The 15,557-nt window shown below is 69.5% G+C and overlaps 2 protein-coding genes across 2 annotated transcripts; both read right to left on the minus strand.

Moving 5' to 3' along the window:
• Positions 1-1,385: 1,385 nt before the first annotated feature.
• INSRR (insulin receptor related receptor) lies at positions 1,386-10,568 on the minus strand. The gene is made up of 22 exons (XM_084500885.1): positions 10,513-10,568; positions 8,352-8,903; positions 7,314-7,626; positions 6,518-6,660; positions 6,293-6,437; positions 5,997-6,211; positions 5,786-5,912; positions 5,371-5,609; positions 5,122-5,289; positions 4,846-5,035; positions 4,678-4,710; positions 4,287-4,552; positions 3,981-4,117; positions 3,706-3,871; positions 3,326-3,434; positions 3,124-3,194; positions 2,809-3,038; positions 2,608-2,718; positions 2,360-2,519; positions 2,134-2,263; positions 1,915-2,049; positions 1,386-1,738 (listed from the first exon to the last, which is right to left on the minus strand). The coding sequence occupies exons 2-22, from the start codon at positions 8,890-8,892 to the stop codon at positions 1,474-1,476; spliced, it is 3,894 nt and encodes a 1,297-aa protein (XP_084357011.1). The 5' UTR covers positions 8,893-8,903; positions 10,513-10,568; the 3' UTR covers positions 1,386-1,473.
• Positions 10,569-11,070: 502 nt separating this feature from the next.
• On the minus strand, positions 11,071-15,455 carry LOC311425064 (death-associated protein kinase 2-like). Its single transcript, XM_084500547.1, has 13 exons — positions 15,099-15,455; positions 14,119-14,168; positions 13,824-13,900; positions 13,494-13,715; positions 13,259-13,397; positions 12,930-13,059; positions 12,706-12,754; positions 12,554-12,580; positions 12,271-12,423; positions 12,103-12,148; positions 11,888-11,977; positions 11,560-11,643; positions 11,071-11,439 (listed from the first exon to the last, which is right to left on the minus strand). Exons 2-13 carry the CDS (start codon positions 14,164-14,166, stop codon positions 11,359-11,361), a joined length of 1,146 nt encoding a protein of 381 aa, XP_084356673.1. The 5' UTR covers positions 14,167-14,168; positions 15,099-15,455; the 3' UTR covers positions 11,071-11,358.
• Between the last annotated feature and the right edge of the window lie 102 nt (positions 15,456-15,557).

A 15,557-nucleotide genomic window follows, 5' to 3' on the forward strand; every position in this document is an offset into this window, starting at 1 on the left:
CTGCAGGGGGTCGCAAGCCGAGCCCCCCCCCCCCTCCCCAAAATCGACCCCCCCCCCCCTTTGCAACCCACGGGCACGGCGAGGCGTGGGACCGGCGGCTTTAAAGCCGCCCCGCGTGGCCCGGCCTCCCGGGGAGGGGCCGGCGGCTCCCCCCGCCCCGACCCTGCCCGCAACCCCGCGGGGGAATTTGGGGGGGGGGGACGGGGATCGCCGCGCCCCCCCCCCCCCCCCTTCAAAGTGGCGCAGGGGGTGGCCGGGCACCCCCCGACGCTCCCCGCGCAGCCCCTGGAGGTGGGTGTATGGGGGGGGGGGGTCGTGGTCGTGCCCCCCCCTTGCCCCCCGGGGGTCCGGTACCCCCCCCTGGACCCCGCATCTCCAAAATTCCCCCCCCCTTGGCCCCCTCCCCGCTTTCAAAGCGCACCCGCAGCCCCCCACCCCTCAAGCACCCCCCGTCCATCCGTCCCTTCCCGTGCCCCGGAGGGGGGCAGCGCAGCCCCCAGACCCCCCCGCCCCTCCCCGCAAGGCCACCAAGACCCCCCCCCGACCCCCCCCCAACCCCGGTGCCCCCCAAAACCTCGCGGCGCACCGAGACCCCACCGGGGCGCAGGCAGGGGGGGGGGCGCACGGTCCCGTCCCCAAATGTCACCCCCGGGGTCCCCTCCTCGTGATGGTGGGGGGGGGGGCACAGCGCTGCCGCGACCCCCCCGGCATCACCACCCCAATTCTCCCCCCCCCCCATCACATGCGCTGAGTTTGGCACGTCCTCAGCCCAATTTTCCCCCCCCCTCCACGCTCAGCCCCCAACCCGAGGCGCCCTGGGGCTGAGCAGAGCCCTTGCAGGACCCCCCCCCCCCTTTCCAAAATCTTCCCCCCCCCCCCCCCGGGTTTAGCCCCCCCAGCGCCCCGCCGCGCCACCTCCTCCCGAATTCCGCGGTTTTGACGTTTTTTTCCCCAGAAACGCCCCCGGCTCGGGCAACGCAGGGCAAAGCCACAGCTGGGGCGCACGGGAAGCAGATGGGACATTGGGGGGGGTGGGGGGGAAACGGAAAAAAAAACAAAAAAAAACAAAAAAAAACGAGCTGTGCCCCCCCCCCATACACACACACACAGAGCAGGCAGCCCTGGAGTGACCCCCGTCCCCCTTTATTTGCCCTCATGCCCCCGATGCTGGTGCCGGGGGGGGGCAGGAGGGCAGCGCCGTGCCTCAGTTTCCCCACTTGAAAAAGGGGGGGGGGCCACCCCGCTTTATACCCAGAAACGCGACCCCACGGGGCAGCCTTTTATTCCCCAAACCCCCCCCCACCCACCCCCAGAACGCATCCACGAGCACAACACCTCTCCCCCCCCCCCCAAAAAAAAAAAAAAAAAAAAATCCCTTCAAAGCAATAAATAACCCGAAAAAGGGCCCCACGGATGGGACCGGGGGGGGGGAAAAAGTCCAGAGCGGGTCGGGTCGGGCCCCCCCCCCTTTTCTCAAAGGCAGCCCGTCCCGTTGGGGAGCCGACCCCGGCCCCTGCGGGTGGGCAAGGGGGGAGCGGGGGGCTCGTCTTCCTCGGGGGGCTGCTCCGTTTCGGCGTCCGAGGGCTCTCCGGAGCCGCGCCGGCGATTTTCGGGGCTGTAGAAGAAGGAGAGGGTGCGGAAGGCGGGCGCCATGTGCTCCTTGATGCCCTCCAGGAGCTGCACGAAGGACGGGCGCTGCCGGGGGTTCTGCTGCCAGCACAGGCACATCAGCTCGTGGCTGCGGGACACAGGGCGCACGGTGGGTCCTGGGGGGGCTCCTCGGCACCCCCTTCCCCTCCTCCGGACACCCCCGTTGGAGCTGGGTCACCGTGCCCGTGCCCCGTAGGGACAAAAGGTTGGGGGTGATGGGCTCGGTGCCCCCTTTTCCCCCCCCCCCATCCTGCCCCAGCTCACAGTTGGTCGGGGCAATTCTCCGGCTTCTCCAGGACGCCGTTGTCCATGACGAAGCGCAGGACCTGCTCGTTGGACATGCCCTGGTAGGGCTGCTCGGCCAGCGTGGCGATCTCCCACAGCACCACCCCGAAGGACCTGCGGCACCCCACGGTCAGCCAGAGGGGTCCCACAAGCTTGGGGGGGGCGCCCAGCACGGCCCCCACCCGCCCCGGCCCCTACCAGACGTCGGACTGGGTGTTGAAGATGCCGTCCTTGAGGGCTTCGGGGGACATCCAGCGGACGGGGAGCAGCCCCTTGCCCCCTTTGCGGTAGTAATCCGTCTCGTAGATGTCCCGCGTCATGCCGAAGTCTGGGCGAGGAGGAAGACAAGGAAGAGGAAGAGGAGGAGGAAGGCCAGGAGCACCCGGACAGGGGGGTCCGAGCCCTGGTGGCGCCGGCCGCCCACCTCCGATCTTGACGGTGAAGTCCTCGGACACCATGCAGTTGCGGGCGGCGAGGTCGCGGTGCACGAACTTCTTGGCGTTGAGGTAAGCCATGCCGTCGGCGATCTCGCCCGCCATCTGGATCATGTCCCGCAGCGAGGGCGGCGGCAGCCCGGGGTTGTTCTGCCCAAAGGGGAGGCTGTCAGGCTTTTTTTTTGGGGGGGGGGGGCCGTGCCCCTTCCTCTGTGGGACCCCCTCCCCAGCCCCTCACCTCGGCGTCGGGTCGCAGCGAGCGCAGGTAGCTCTTCAGGTCCCCGCGCGTCATCAGCTCCATGATGACCAAGGCCGGCTGGCCCTGGGACACGACGCCGAGCAGACGGACCTGGGGACAGGACGGGGGGCGCACAGCTCCGTGAGCAGCCCCCATTAACCCTTCCCCGTGTCCCGTCCCGTCCCCTCGCCGCCCACCTACCACGTGGTGGCACTTGAAGGCCTTCATCACCGAGGCCTCGTTGAGGAACTCGATGCGCTCCCGCATGGTGGCCAGCTCGTTGACCGTCTTCAGGGCCACCTTGGTCTCCTCGCCCTCGGCCACCAGCCCCAGCGCCAGCCCCTCGTACACCATCCCGAAGGAGCCCTGCCCCAGCTCCCGAATCACCGTGATCTTCTCCCGCGACACCTCCCACTCGTCGGGGACGTACACTGGGCAGGGGGACACCCGTCACCGGTGCCGTCCCTGCGGTGACGGGGACGCGGTGCCCGCGGGGACGCCCCTGTCCCTACGTACTGTCCGAGGCGCTGAAGTACTCGGGGTTGACCGAGGCGTAGAGCGTCCCGCTGGGGTAGCCGTCGTTGTTCCTGCGAGGGCGGAGGGGTGGGCACGGTGCAAAGAAGGGGGGGGACAAGGGACAGGGTGAGGGACGTCGCCTCCCCCCAGCCCCGGATCAGCCGGGTTCAGTCCTGGGGGTGTGTGTGGGGGGGGTCGCTACCTCTTCTTGTTGTAGAAGAAGACGAAGATGGCGAGGCAGGAGATGAGCAGCATGAGCACCACGGGCGTGACGGTCAGCAGGACGTAGAAGCTTCCAGACTCCTCCTCGGCTACCGGGGGCACGCGTCCACGCGTTTCATCCCACCACAGCTCCCCAGAGCCTCAGCACCCCCTGATCCCCGGTGCTCCCATCCCAGAGCACCCCCAAAGCCCCCAGACCCCCAATCCAGCAGCATCCTTGGGTGCAGGATCCCCTCATCCCACCAGCACTCCCCAGTTCCCCAGCCCAGTAGCACCCCCAGAGCTGCCTGCCCCACAGCCGGGGGTCCCGCTGGCGTCCCCCCAGCCCCAACTGAGTCCCCCCCAGCCCCCTGAGGATACCTGGCCCCAGGATGTAAAACTTGACGAGCCCCGTCCAGGAGCCGTTGCCGGCCAGCGAGGTGGCCCGGACCTTGGCCGAGTAATTCCCCGGCTGCAGCAGGGCCAGGTGGACGCCGCCGTACTTGGCATAGCGGTGTCGGGAGACGCAGACGACGGTGGTGACCTCCTGGGGGGGTGGGCGAGGGGATGGTGGCAGCGGGGACATCCCCCCAACCCTCGTGGCACCGGGCAGGGGGACGCTGAGCTCCCCCTCGACGGCGGAGCCGGGTCCTCACCTCGCTCTCGCGGCTGTACTTGATCTCGTACTTGAGGATGAGCCCGTTGGGGTTGCGGGGCTCCTGCCAGCGCAGCAGGACGCTGTTCTTGCTGGCCGGCTCCCACGTCACGTTGCCGGGAATGTTGTCAGCTTGCACTGCAGAGGGGCACCAAGGGGCTCGGGACCCCCATCCCGGTGCCACCAGCACCCAAAACCATCCCAATCCGTGGCCGGGCAGCGGAGCACCGCGCACCAAGCCCTGCTATCACCGAGGAAGGGGGGGCTGCCCTCGCCCCAACCCCGCACGCTGCCCTACAGGACCTACGTTCAGGCATGGTCCTGGCGAAGACGAAGGTGGCGGCGCTGCAGCCCACGGTGTGCGCGGCGTGGTTGCAGGCGTGGATGTCGATGCGGTACTCGGTGAAGTGCCGCAGCCGCGACAGCACCGCCCGGTCCCGCACCACTTTGTCCTCGAAGATCTGGAAATCGGGTTTGGGCTCGCTCCCGGCACGGCTCGGGGCCGGCGGCTCCGCCGAGGAGGTGTTGGTTGGGGAGGTGACGGCCGCCACGTCCCTGCGGCGCTTCGGGGTCCTGCGGAGCGGGGAGACGGGGACGGGGACGGGAGGCAGGTTGGGGCTGGGGCACCTGGGGCACCTCCCCGAAGGTGGTGGGGTAGGGGAGACCCTCAGGGGTTTTGGGGCCATTTCCCAGCTCACCTCTTGTTGATGGACGTCACCTTCCAGGGTGGCCTGAGGCAGCGGAAAATAGGTTAAGGAAGCAGCCCCTTATTAAGGGACGCCCTCTCTGGGGCAGCATGGTGCTTGGAGACCCCCCTGACACTGGGAGACCCCCCAGACACCGGGATCTCCCCCCAGACCCGTCACCTGGGGATGATGATGGAGTTGTGGAGGAAGTTCTCGAACTTCTTCTGGAAGGACTCAGCCTCGCCCTCCATGCGGAGCTGCCCGTCGGCGGGGCGGCAGGGGCAGCACCGCTCCTCGGCGTCCTGCTCCACCTCGGGGTCGTCCCCGTCGCTGAAGCGCGTGTCGGCGCTGCTGGTGGGCAGCTTCAAGCCTGCGGGCAGGGACGGGCAGGGCTGGAAGCACCGGGACAGCCCCGTCCCAGAGGTGCCGTCCCCGTCCCCAGCCGCCCTCCCGCACCTTTGTGGCAGTAGTCGTTGACGTAGAGCTCCATGTCCTCGGCCAGCTGCTGCCACAGCACCAGGTAGTAGGTGATGTTGCCGTTGCGCTGCGTGGGCGGCTTCCAGCGCACCACGATGTGGGACGAGGAGTTGGACATGGAGATGACGTCCCGGGGCACCGTCGGGGCTGGGCACGCAGCGGGGCGTCAGCATCTCCCTCGGAGACCACCGCGGGCACCCCACGAGCCCTCCCCGGGGTGCCCCTTACCCGCCGGCATGGTGCGGATGTAAACCACCTCGCTCTGCGCCCCGTAGTTGCGCCCTTCCTCGGCGGTGGTGAGGGTGATGGCGCGGACGAAGATGGCATACTGCGTCCACGGGCGCAGGTTGAGCAGGGCCACCCCGGGCTCCTGGTCGCTGCTGAGAGGCAGCTCCACGTCCAGCACGTTCCAGCTCTGCGCCCCGCAGGCGTCCTGCCCCACGTACTCCGAGACGTTCTGGAAGGGTCTGGCCCCCACCCAGCCCTGGGTATCAACGCAGGGGTCCCCGGAGCACCCCCCTGGCCTCGCCAACCCCCCTTCCCCGGGATGGGGCAGCCCCGTGCCGTGAGGGTGCTGCGGGGTGGGGGATGCATGGGAAGGGGCTCGCCCCCACCCCGAGCGCCAGGGCCGGGGGCCACTTACGACTCCTTGTAGTAGACGATGAAGCTGAGGAGGTCGCGGTACTCGGGGGGCCGGTAGCGCTCCCACTTGAGGAAGATGCGGTCGGCCTCGGTGACGTTGGAGATGAAGCGCAGGGTCTGGGTCTTGCCTGCGGGGCGGCGGGGGGGGCGCAGGGCTCGGGGGTGGGCTCGCGGTGCCGCTGGGCCCCCCCCAGCCCCAGCCCTGCACTCACAGGACGCCCGGTCCCCGTTGGTGCGCGGGTTGATCTCGGCTTTGTTCTGCCGCCCCTTGGTGCCCGTCACCTCCTCCATGCGGTAGATCTCGGCCAGGCAGAGCTTGGGGTTGAAGGCGAAGTACATCTTGCCCACGGGGATGGAGAGGACGTGGTGGCTCCAATCCCACAGCTGCTGCAGGTTCTGGTTGTCCAGGACGTACAGGGTGTAATTTCTGGGGGGAGACGTGGGCGGAGGCGATGGGCACGGGCACCCCCAAAGCCCCCAAAGCGTCCCCACCGCGCCCCGTCCTCACCCGTCCACCATGGAGTCGCCGCGGATCAGCTTGAGGTTCTTGAAGAAGGACAAGGAGACGAGGGCGAAGGAGTGCTTGATCTTCAGGAAGCCCGTGATGGTCTCGATGAGGCCCAGGCTGCTCTGCAGCTCCGAGGCCAAATTATCTGGGGATAACCCGTGGCTGTGAGCCGGGCGGCGCTCCCAGACAGCACACCGACTGCTCGGGGCCAAACCCGGCACTCACAGCCCCGGCGGATGTTGACGATGAGGTTGCCCTCCACCAGGGTGCATCCCGCCAGCTCCTGCGCCGCCCGTGTCGAGTCGATGGTCTTGGTGCCCACCTTGCACTCCTTGGGGCACAGCCCCTCGCACTTGTGGCAGAAGATGCTGCGGGGATGGGGACGGGGACATGGGCAGGGTACGGAGCCACCTCCCTCCATCACCACCCCCAGGTTGGGCGGGAAGGGGGGGTCCCATCCTGGGGGTTCCCATCCCAGGGGGTCCCAACTCCAATGGGTCCCATCCCAAGGGATCCCATCCCATGGGTTCCCATCCTGGGGGGTCCCATCCCAATGGTTCCAATCTTGATGGGTCCCATCCGAAGGGGTCCCATCCCAAGGGGTCCCATCTCATGGGTTCCCATCCCGGGGGTTCCCATCACGGGGGGTCGCATCCTAAGGGGTCCCATCCCAGGGGCTCCCATCCCAGGCAGTCCCATCCCAGGGTGGTTCCATCCTGAAGGGTCCCCTCCCAATGGTTCCAATCTTGACGGTTCCCATCCCAAGGGGTCCCATCCCAGGGGGTTCCATCACAGGGGGTCCCATCCCGAAGGGTCCCATCCCAAGGGTTCCCATCCTGGGGGGTCTCAGCCCAAGGGGTCCCATCCCATGGGTTCCCATCCCGTGGGTTCCCATCCCAAAGGGTCCCATCCCTGGGGGTCCCATTGCAGGGATTCTCATCCCATGGGTTCCCATCCCAAGGGGTCCCATCCCAGGGGGTCCCATCCCAAAGTCTCCCATCCCGGGGGTGTCCCACCCCACCTGCTCTCATTCCTGGTGTAGCCGGGGGGGCACTCGGAGAGGCACTGCTGCTGGTGGATGACGAACTTGGAGGCGTCGCGGGGGTTGTCGGACACCTTGCGGAGGCTGGCGCAGTACTCGGCGGTGACGCAGCGCCAGCCCTCGTACTCGTAGGTGCGGGGCGGGCAGGAGGGCAGGCAGTGCCCGTTGAAGTGGAAGTGGCGGCAGGCCACGCACGAGCGGCTGTCGCGGGGCCGCCCGCAGCCCCCCAGGCACTCGGCGTGGCAGCACTCGCCCGCCGCCGTGCACGCCGAGCCCACGCCGCACGGGCACACTGAGGGAGAAAGGCGCCGCGGGCAGGGGATGGGGAGAGGACGTTAGGCAGGGTAACGTGGAGGGGGAGAGGGTTTGGGGGTGGCACGGGGAAAGGGGGGAAAGCGGTGGGTGGGGAGGTTTGGGGGCTGCCGGCGTCCTCCTGGCATGGGGGGCGCGAGGAGAGAGGGGTGGAGGGATGGAGGGAGGGGTGGGTGGATAGAGGTGGGAAGGGTGGGCAGAGAGAGGAAGAGATGGAGAGATGGAGAGAGGGATGGCCAAATTCGTGGGTGGATGGACAGAGGGAGGGCTGCCCGGACGGACGGACGGACAGGTGGATGGATGGGGGGGGCTCGAACCGCGCCAAGCCTCGGCTGCCCGGTGGGGCCGCGTGGCGCAGCCGGGGCCGGGGCAGTGGCCGAGGTTACGGCCCCGATAAGGATCTGTGTTTATAGTATATATTTCATTACCAGGCCTCCTGTTTACTGCAAACGAGCCCGGGAGGGGCCTGTATTTACCTCGCCGCTGGGAAAACACGGCAGCTGGGAGCTGGCCTCTCCTCCGGAGGATGATACAGCGCGGATCCGATTACCCCGCCGCGCTACCGCTGCTGCGCCGGGGCAGGGACGGCCACGTGCCCGGCCCCGCCATCCCCAGCAGCTCCCCCAGCCCTCCCCAGTGCCTCCCAGTGACCCCCCCGGTTTGCTCCCAGCCCGGAGGGGCGATCCCCGTGCCTCCAGCACCCACCTTTCTGGCAGTAGCTGGAGGTCCAGCAGCGGTAATCCAGCTGCCCGTTGACGCTGGTCTGAGCGCACGGCTTCTCCACGTCCAGGATGCCCGGGCAGACGTCGGCGCACTCCTCGGCCAGTTTGTTGCCCACGATGTAACTGGTGTCCACGGCGTCGGGCAGCAGCAGCCCCCAGTCGATGGTGGAGAGGTGGCAGAGCTCCTGGTTGCGCTCGATGCGCACCGAGCCGCGCAGGACGTGGCCGAGGCTGTGCAGCCCGATGTCCCGCAGGTGCGGCATCTCGAAGATGACCAGGGCGTAGTTGAAGAAGAGGTTGGTGCCGCGGATGACCGAGAGGTTGGGGAAGAGGTCCCGCAGGCTCTCCAGCCCGTAGACGCGGAAGAGGAGCAGGTACTCGGTGATCATCAGCAGGCGGGGGAAGCTGAAGCCCCGAAAGTCCTCGGCGCCCGTGGTGAACATCAGCAGGATCTGCAGGTTGCCCTCGATGATGGAGCAGTTCTCCAGCTTCTGCAGCTGGGACACGTCGTTGCGGATGTCCATGCTGCCGCAGACTGGGGTGGCGAGAGGGGGGACCCGGGGGCAGCGGGGGGGCCCAGGCAGACAGCCCCGCCACCCAAGGGACGCCCCCTCCCCGGGGCCGTGTCACCCGAGGGGGCTGATGTCCTCCTCACCCCCCCGCCTGGCGCATCTGCCTGCAGTCCCCGTGGGCAGCTGGGGCAGACGCGAGTGGCCGTGACAAGCAGCCGGCGCGCCGCAGCTCCTCGGGGCACGGCACGGCTGCGGTGATGCTAACGAGGTCTGGCTCCGCGGGAGCTCCTCGCCCACCCCAAGAGCACGCCCGAGCCCCCTGCCCACCCCACGGGAGGCTCTGAGCCCCACGGGCAGCTCGGGGTAACCGCACGGCATCCTAATGCCAGCTCACCCCCCCATTGACCCCCCGGCACCATGCCGTGCCAGCCCCACGGGGATGAGGCGATGGCTTTCCCAGTAGGATACCCCACAGGGAGCGGGAGCATCGGGGCGGGGGGCAACCCAGCGCTGAGCATCACCCGCTCCCCGCTCCCGAAGCTGGCAGCTCCCCTCTGGCAGCGTCCCCAGGCTGAAACCTGACGCCGAGTTATCGCGGAAAGAAACGCGCGGAGACACCCGGAGAGGGATTTACTGTAAACACCCCGGGCAAACACGGCCGGCGCGGCGCGTCCCCTAAACACCAGGCACCACGGCACGGCCGCGCGGTGCCGCCGGCTGCCACACCGAGCTCCACGGCCCAGCAGCCGTCCCCGTGTGAAAGGGATCAGCAGATTCCCTCCCCCCCCAGCACCCTTGGGTGCCCCCCTGGGACATGGGAGTCTCCATCGTGCCGTGGGGCTGAGGGTTTGGCCGCTGTGGTGCCGGCCCCAAGGGGACGCGGCCCCAAACTGCCACCGCCGTGACCTTGGCAAAGGCACCGGAGCCCTCGGCTGGGCGGCACCAACCCCAGGGGAGAGGGGGCTGCGGACCCCCGGGGTGCAGAGAGGGGGCTGGGACCCCCCGTGCCCTCGTGAGCATCCCCAGGGCGTCTCTCGGCACGGATTTTGGCTGCTTTGCCCTCCCCCAGCCTTTCCCGTTCCACCCTCCCCGACCCCGCTGGGGAAACCGAGGCAGGGGGCAGAGGGGGGTGCAGGACGCGCCGCTGCACCAGTGACAAACCCATCCAAACCAATCCCAAACTGGGATGGCGGCTGGGGGGGGTCCCCACACGAGCCCCCTGGGGCTTTCCCCCAGCCAGACCCCAGCACAGCCCCATCCCCACGGTGCCACCCCCAGCCTCGGAGGGCCACGCACCCATGGCGCTGGGCACGGCTGCCGTTTCCACCCCCCCGACCCCCACGAGGACAAGAAAGCAACGCCCCCGACCCCACCAAGGGGCCCCCGACCCCACCACGGTGCCCCCACCCCAATTTTTCCCCAGGACGCCCCCACCCCAGCTCCCCAAAGAGCTCCCCACCCCAAACCCCAAAGCACGCGGCCGTGCCACGGGAGGAAACCGAGGCACGGGGGGGGGGGGGGGAAACCGAGGCACGACCTCAGCCCTTAGGGAGCAGCCAAACGACCCCAAACCCAAACCCCACACCCCCCCCCCAGCACCCCATCCCCACCGCCCCCCTCCCGGCCACTTACTTTCGGACGGGGCCCTCACGGGGGGCAGCGGGAGGGGGCCGAGGAGCAGCAGGGCCAGCGCCAGGCGCAGGGCACCCAGCGCCCTCGCCCCCTTCGCCCCCATCCCCGGGGGGGGCCGCGGTTCCCTCCGGCCTCGGGGGCTGCTGCAGGCGGGCACCGCACGGCACCCGCACTCCCGGGCAGCACCCAAGGGACACGGGGACAGGGGTGGCCCCCCCCCCCCTCCCTGCACCCGCCAGCCCTCTCGGCCCGGCCCCCACGGCCCCTTCACTTCTGTTTTCGGCTGCGGCACACCAAATATTTAACCTGACAACTGCGCGGGGACGGGGCCAGGGCTTGTTTGGGAAATAAAGAGGGGAGAAAACAGGGCGGCCCCCGAGCACGGACAGCCCGGAGGGGGCCGGGAAAGCTTGGGGTGGGGGGGGGGACAGGAAAATGCGCCGTGCCTCAGTTTCCCCATGGGGCGCCTCAGGGCGTGGGGTCTGCGCCCCGCGGGGGTCCCCGAGGTGCCGGCTGCGGGGAGGAGGAGGAGGAGGAGCGGGAGGAAGCCGGCGTGGATGCAGGACACGAGGACGGGGGGCACGTTTATTTCGTGAGACAGCTCCGGGGAAAGGGGGGGCAGAGCCCCCCGGGGGGGGGTCCAGCAGCAGAGCCCGGTCCGGGGGCGCTGCCCCAGCGCCCCTCCAGCACCGCGGGACTGGGAGCACTGGGGCCGGGCAGCAGCCCCAGCTCCCAGGTGCTCGAAGCCACCGCAATGGGGGGGGTCCCACCGGAATGGGGGGGCCCCCCCGAGGCCCCTCTTGTGGTGTGGCCCCGTTTTGGGGTCCCCTCCCCGAGGGGGGGGGCTCAGGAGCAGCTGCTTCTCCGCCGGCGCAGCAGCGTGGCGGGGTGGCTGCCCTCGTCCTCCTGCTCGCTCTCGCAGCCGCGCTGGGGGGCACAGAGGGGTTGGAGGGCACAGGGAGGACCCCCGGGCACCCCAAGGAGGGGGCACCCCATTGCACGACCCCCCCCCCCCAAATACCCATTGCCCCCTCCCCAGCCGCTCACCAGCTCCTCGTCCTCCGTGCGCTGGCCGCAGAGCAGCCGCATGCGGCACAGCCGGTTGCAGGCGGACACCATGTTGTAGGAGAGCTGGGGAGGGGGGGGCAGCAAGGTTGGGGGTCCGGGGGGGGGCTCACCCCCTCCTCTCCCACCCCCAGACAGCAGCGTTACGGTGCCGACCCCGCCACGGCCCCCTCCCCAAATGCGCCCACCCAGGAGCGGAGCGTGGCGCCGTCACCTGAGCACCCCGGGGTGGTGGCACCAAGCACCGCGGTGTCCCCCCCACCCCGGCAATACGGTGTCCCCCTGTGTCCCCCCCCCTTTTTCCTTTCACCTTCCACTTCCTCCGGGCGTTGAACTTGCGGAAGTTTTTCATGTTGATGGAGGAGCGGCTCCGCTTCGCCGCCTGCTTCCTGCTCAGGGGCTGCGGGGGCGAAGCCGGGCATCGTCCCCGCGCCCCCTCCCCTGGTACACGGTGCCCGGGGATGGGGGGGCACCCCCGGGGGACCCCCCCAGCCCTAGCCCTGCTCTCCCCCAGCACCCTCTCACCTTGATCCAGGGGTGGACGAGGCACTCGGACGCCGTCATGCGCTCCCTGAAACACGAGGGGATGGGGCGGTGGGGACGGGGGGCACCTTGGGGACGGGGACGGGAACGGGAACGGGGTCGGGGACAGGGACGGGGACAGGGACAGGGACAGGGACAGGGTTCCTTCACCTCGGTTCCTTGACCAGCAGCTGCCGGATGAAGTCCTTGGCCATCTCGGAGGTCTGGCTGAAGTGGTGCTCCTCGAACTCGTAGGCGCCGTCCAGGACGTTGGAGAGGGTCTCGGCGTCAGTCTCGCCCTGGAAGGGGGACAAGCCGCTGAGCCTGCGGGGACACGGCGGGGACGCTGAGCACCGGGACGGCACCGGCTCGGCCACCACCCCCCCCCCATAGCGCACAGCCCCCCCGTGGTGCCCCCCCTGCCTCAATTTCCCCCTCCCCAGCCCCTACTCACAGGATGTAGGTGATGACCCCGATGCTCCTGAAAGACAGAAGGGGAGGGCGGGGGGGGGTCAGGTGCTGCCCTCCGGGGGTCTCCACGGCACCCGGGGGGGGGCTGCACCCCCAGCAGCCCCCCAGCCCCCCCCCACAGCCCCTGCTCCTCACCACATGTCGGTCGCGGAGCTCAGCGGCTCGTAGTTGATCACTTCGGGGGCTGGGGGTGAAGGCAGAGCCGGGGGGGGGGGCGCACATCAGAGGGGCTGGGACCCCCAGGGTGGGCACCCTGTCCCTGCTGCCCCCCCCGCTCCTGCTCTGCTCCCACAGAGACAGGATTTTTGGGGTCCCACTGCCCCCCCTGCCCCAAGCCAGCCGGGGGGGGGGCTCGGTACCGATGTACTGGGGGGTCCCGCAGAGGCTCTTGAAGGTGACGCCGTCCTCCAGCTTCTGGGCCAGCCCAAAATCGATGATCTTGATCTGGGGCTCGGGGACGTCCTTGTCCTGCAGCATGATGTTCTCGGGCTGTGCGGGGGGGGGGCAGGGTGAGGGGGTGGCAAACGGGGCCGGGCAGCACCCCAAAAACCACCACCACCACCCCTCACCCCACACACCCCGGGCAGGATGCGGCCACGGAGGTGCCGTGGTGAGGGTGGCACCGTGATGAAGAGGAGGAGGAGGAGGAAGAAGAGGAGGGGACCCGGAGGGGTTTTGGGGGGGGCACCTTGAGGTCGAAGTGGGCGATGTGGCGCGCGTGCAGGTACTGCACCCCCCGCAGGATCTGCGCCAGGAACCCGATGGCCTCCTCCTCCGACAGCATCTCCTTCTCGGCGATGAAGTCAAAGAGCTCCCCACCGCGCATCCTGCACGGGCACGGCCATGGGGATCCATGGGGGGGCTCCGAAGGGTCTCCGCCGCCCCCCTCCCCACCCAGAACACCCCCCCTGTCCCCGACTCACAGCTCCAGCACCAGCACCATCTGGCTCTTGCTGGCGAAGAGGTCGTGGAGCCGCATGATGTTGGGGTGCTGCAGGTCCCGCAGGATGCCCACCTCCCTCTCCACCTGCGCCCGCTCCAGGCCCCGCCGGCTGCCCCGGCCCCTCCGCGTCTTCACGAATTTGGCGGCGTAGAAAACGCCGGTGCTGCGCCGCCGGCACCGCCGCACCACGCCGAAATGCCCGCTGAGGAGAGAGCCCCGGAGCCCAGGATGGCAAAAAAAAAAAAAAAAAAAAAACAAAAAAAAAAAAAAAGGGGGGGGGCTGCCCCCATCCCACGGGACCCCCCCTCACCTGCCCAGCGTCTCCAGCAGCTCGTAGAGCTCCTCCACGCTGCCCGGGTGCAGGGCGAGCGCCGCTGAGGATTCATCCTGCCGGGGGGGCGCGGGGGGTCCCGGCTCAGCCGAATGCCTCCGGGGGGCTGCACCCAGCCCAGGACCCCCCCGTAGGGCACTGTGCGCCCCCCCCCAGGTGCATGCAGGAGGGGGTTCTCCGGTGCACATCCCTCGCCCTCCTGGCCCCCACCCTGCCTCGCACCAAAAATCACCTCCAGGAGCCCCCCCCCCAGCTCCTCCTGGCTGCGGCTCACCTGGGTGCTGTTGGAGGCCGCCCCCCCGGCCCCCCCGTCCTCAGCCATCACTGAAAAGATAAAAAGAGAAAGGGGGGCACTGGGGGGGGGCAGCGGGGCCGGCAGAGCCCCCCCAGCTCCTCGCACCGATGGCTTTTGGCACCGCTCCTCGCTGCGCCCGAGCAAAGAGGGGAAACCGAGGCAGGGCGCAGGGTGAAGCGGGGGGGACCCACACCCCCCCCGAGCCTTCCTCCTCACCCCACCGCGCTCTTCCTCGCTGCCGGGACAAGGGGACGGTGGCACCCTGCGGTGACAGCCCCGTGGTGCCACCCTCCCGGGGGGGGGGGGGCACCCGGCCAGGCGCCGCTTGGTCCCCGACCCACGTGCTGGGACGCGCGTGGGGGCGGCTGCTGGCAGCGGCTGGAGCCGGGTGACCGTCCCCAGCATGTGACAGTGGCACTGGGGGGGGCCCCGAGGGGGGCTCCGGCCGCCATCCGTGGTCACAGCATGCCCAGATGTCCCCAGGGTTAGGGGCACTTTGGCAGTTTCCTTCCAGCCCCACGGAGGACACCGCAGCGAGCGCACCGCAGGCTGAGCCCAGCCGTCAGCACGGCCCCCGGGGGGGGGGGCTGCGAAGGGGGCAAGGGGGGGTCCCGGGGGCAGAGCGTGCACCCTGTGTGCATCCCGGGGTGGCGCAGCTCTCCAAAGGGAGACGCAGCTGATGGAGACCAGCGGAGCTGGGCGGCTGCGCGGCACCACCCAGGAGGGGTCCCAAAAAAGCTCTCCAAACACAGGTCAGGATGCAGCAACCTCAGCCACGAAGCCCCCCCCCAGGGACTCCCAAAGCCCCCCAGGGACAATGAGAGCCCCCCAGGACCCCAAAACCCCCCTGCACTCTGCGGGGCACAGCTGAGATTTGCACCACGGGGGCTTGCCGGAGCCACCCGTGCGCCAGCGGGACCCAAACTCACCGGGACCCCAACCCCACCAGGACCCCTTACCTCTGCCCAGCTCCGGGGGCGACGTCCCCCCGTGGGACGAGACCACGCTGTGCTCCTCACCACCTCCCTGCGCAGCTCCAGCCTTCCTCCTGCAACCCACCGTGCGGGGGATTTTTTTTTTCCCCCAAACCCCCTCTTTTCCCGGGATCCGGCTGCCGCTGGGGAGAGGCTGAGGAAAAGCAGCAGGAAGCGCAAAGCTCCGAGCGCCTCTGCTCCCACGGTCCCTGGAGAAAACCCCCCCCCACGCTGTCCCCGCCCGGCCAGCTGCGGAGAGGAGCTGGGAGAGGCCTTGTAGGGTCACAGCGCTCGGCGTTTCCGCGCCTCGGCCCCTCGAGGGGTGGCCGGGAGCCGGCAGGATCGGGGCCGGTGCCGGGCGAGCCCTCGCTCCCAAGCGCCGCGGTCGCTCCGTCCGCACCCGTGAGCGCGAGGATTGCAAACAGGAAACCTGCCCGGCCGATA

The sequence above is a fragment of the Aythya ferina genome, assembly GCF_964211825.1.
Source record: "Aythya ferina genome assembly, chromosome: 29".
NCBI classification, from domain to species: Eukaryota; Metazoa; Chordata; class Aves; order Anseriformes; family Anatidae; genus Aythya; species Aythya ferina.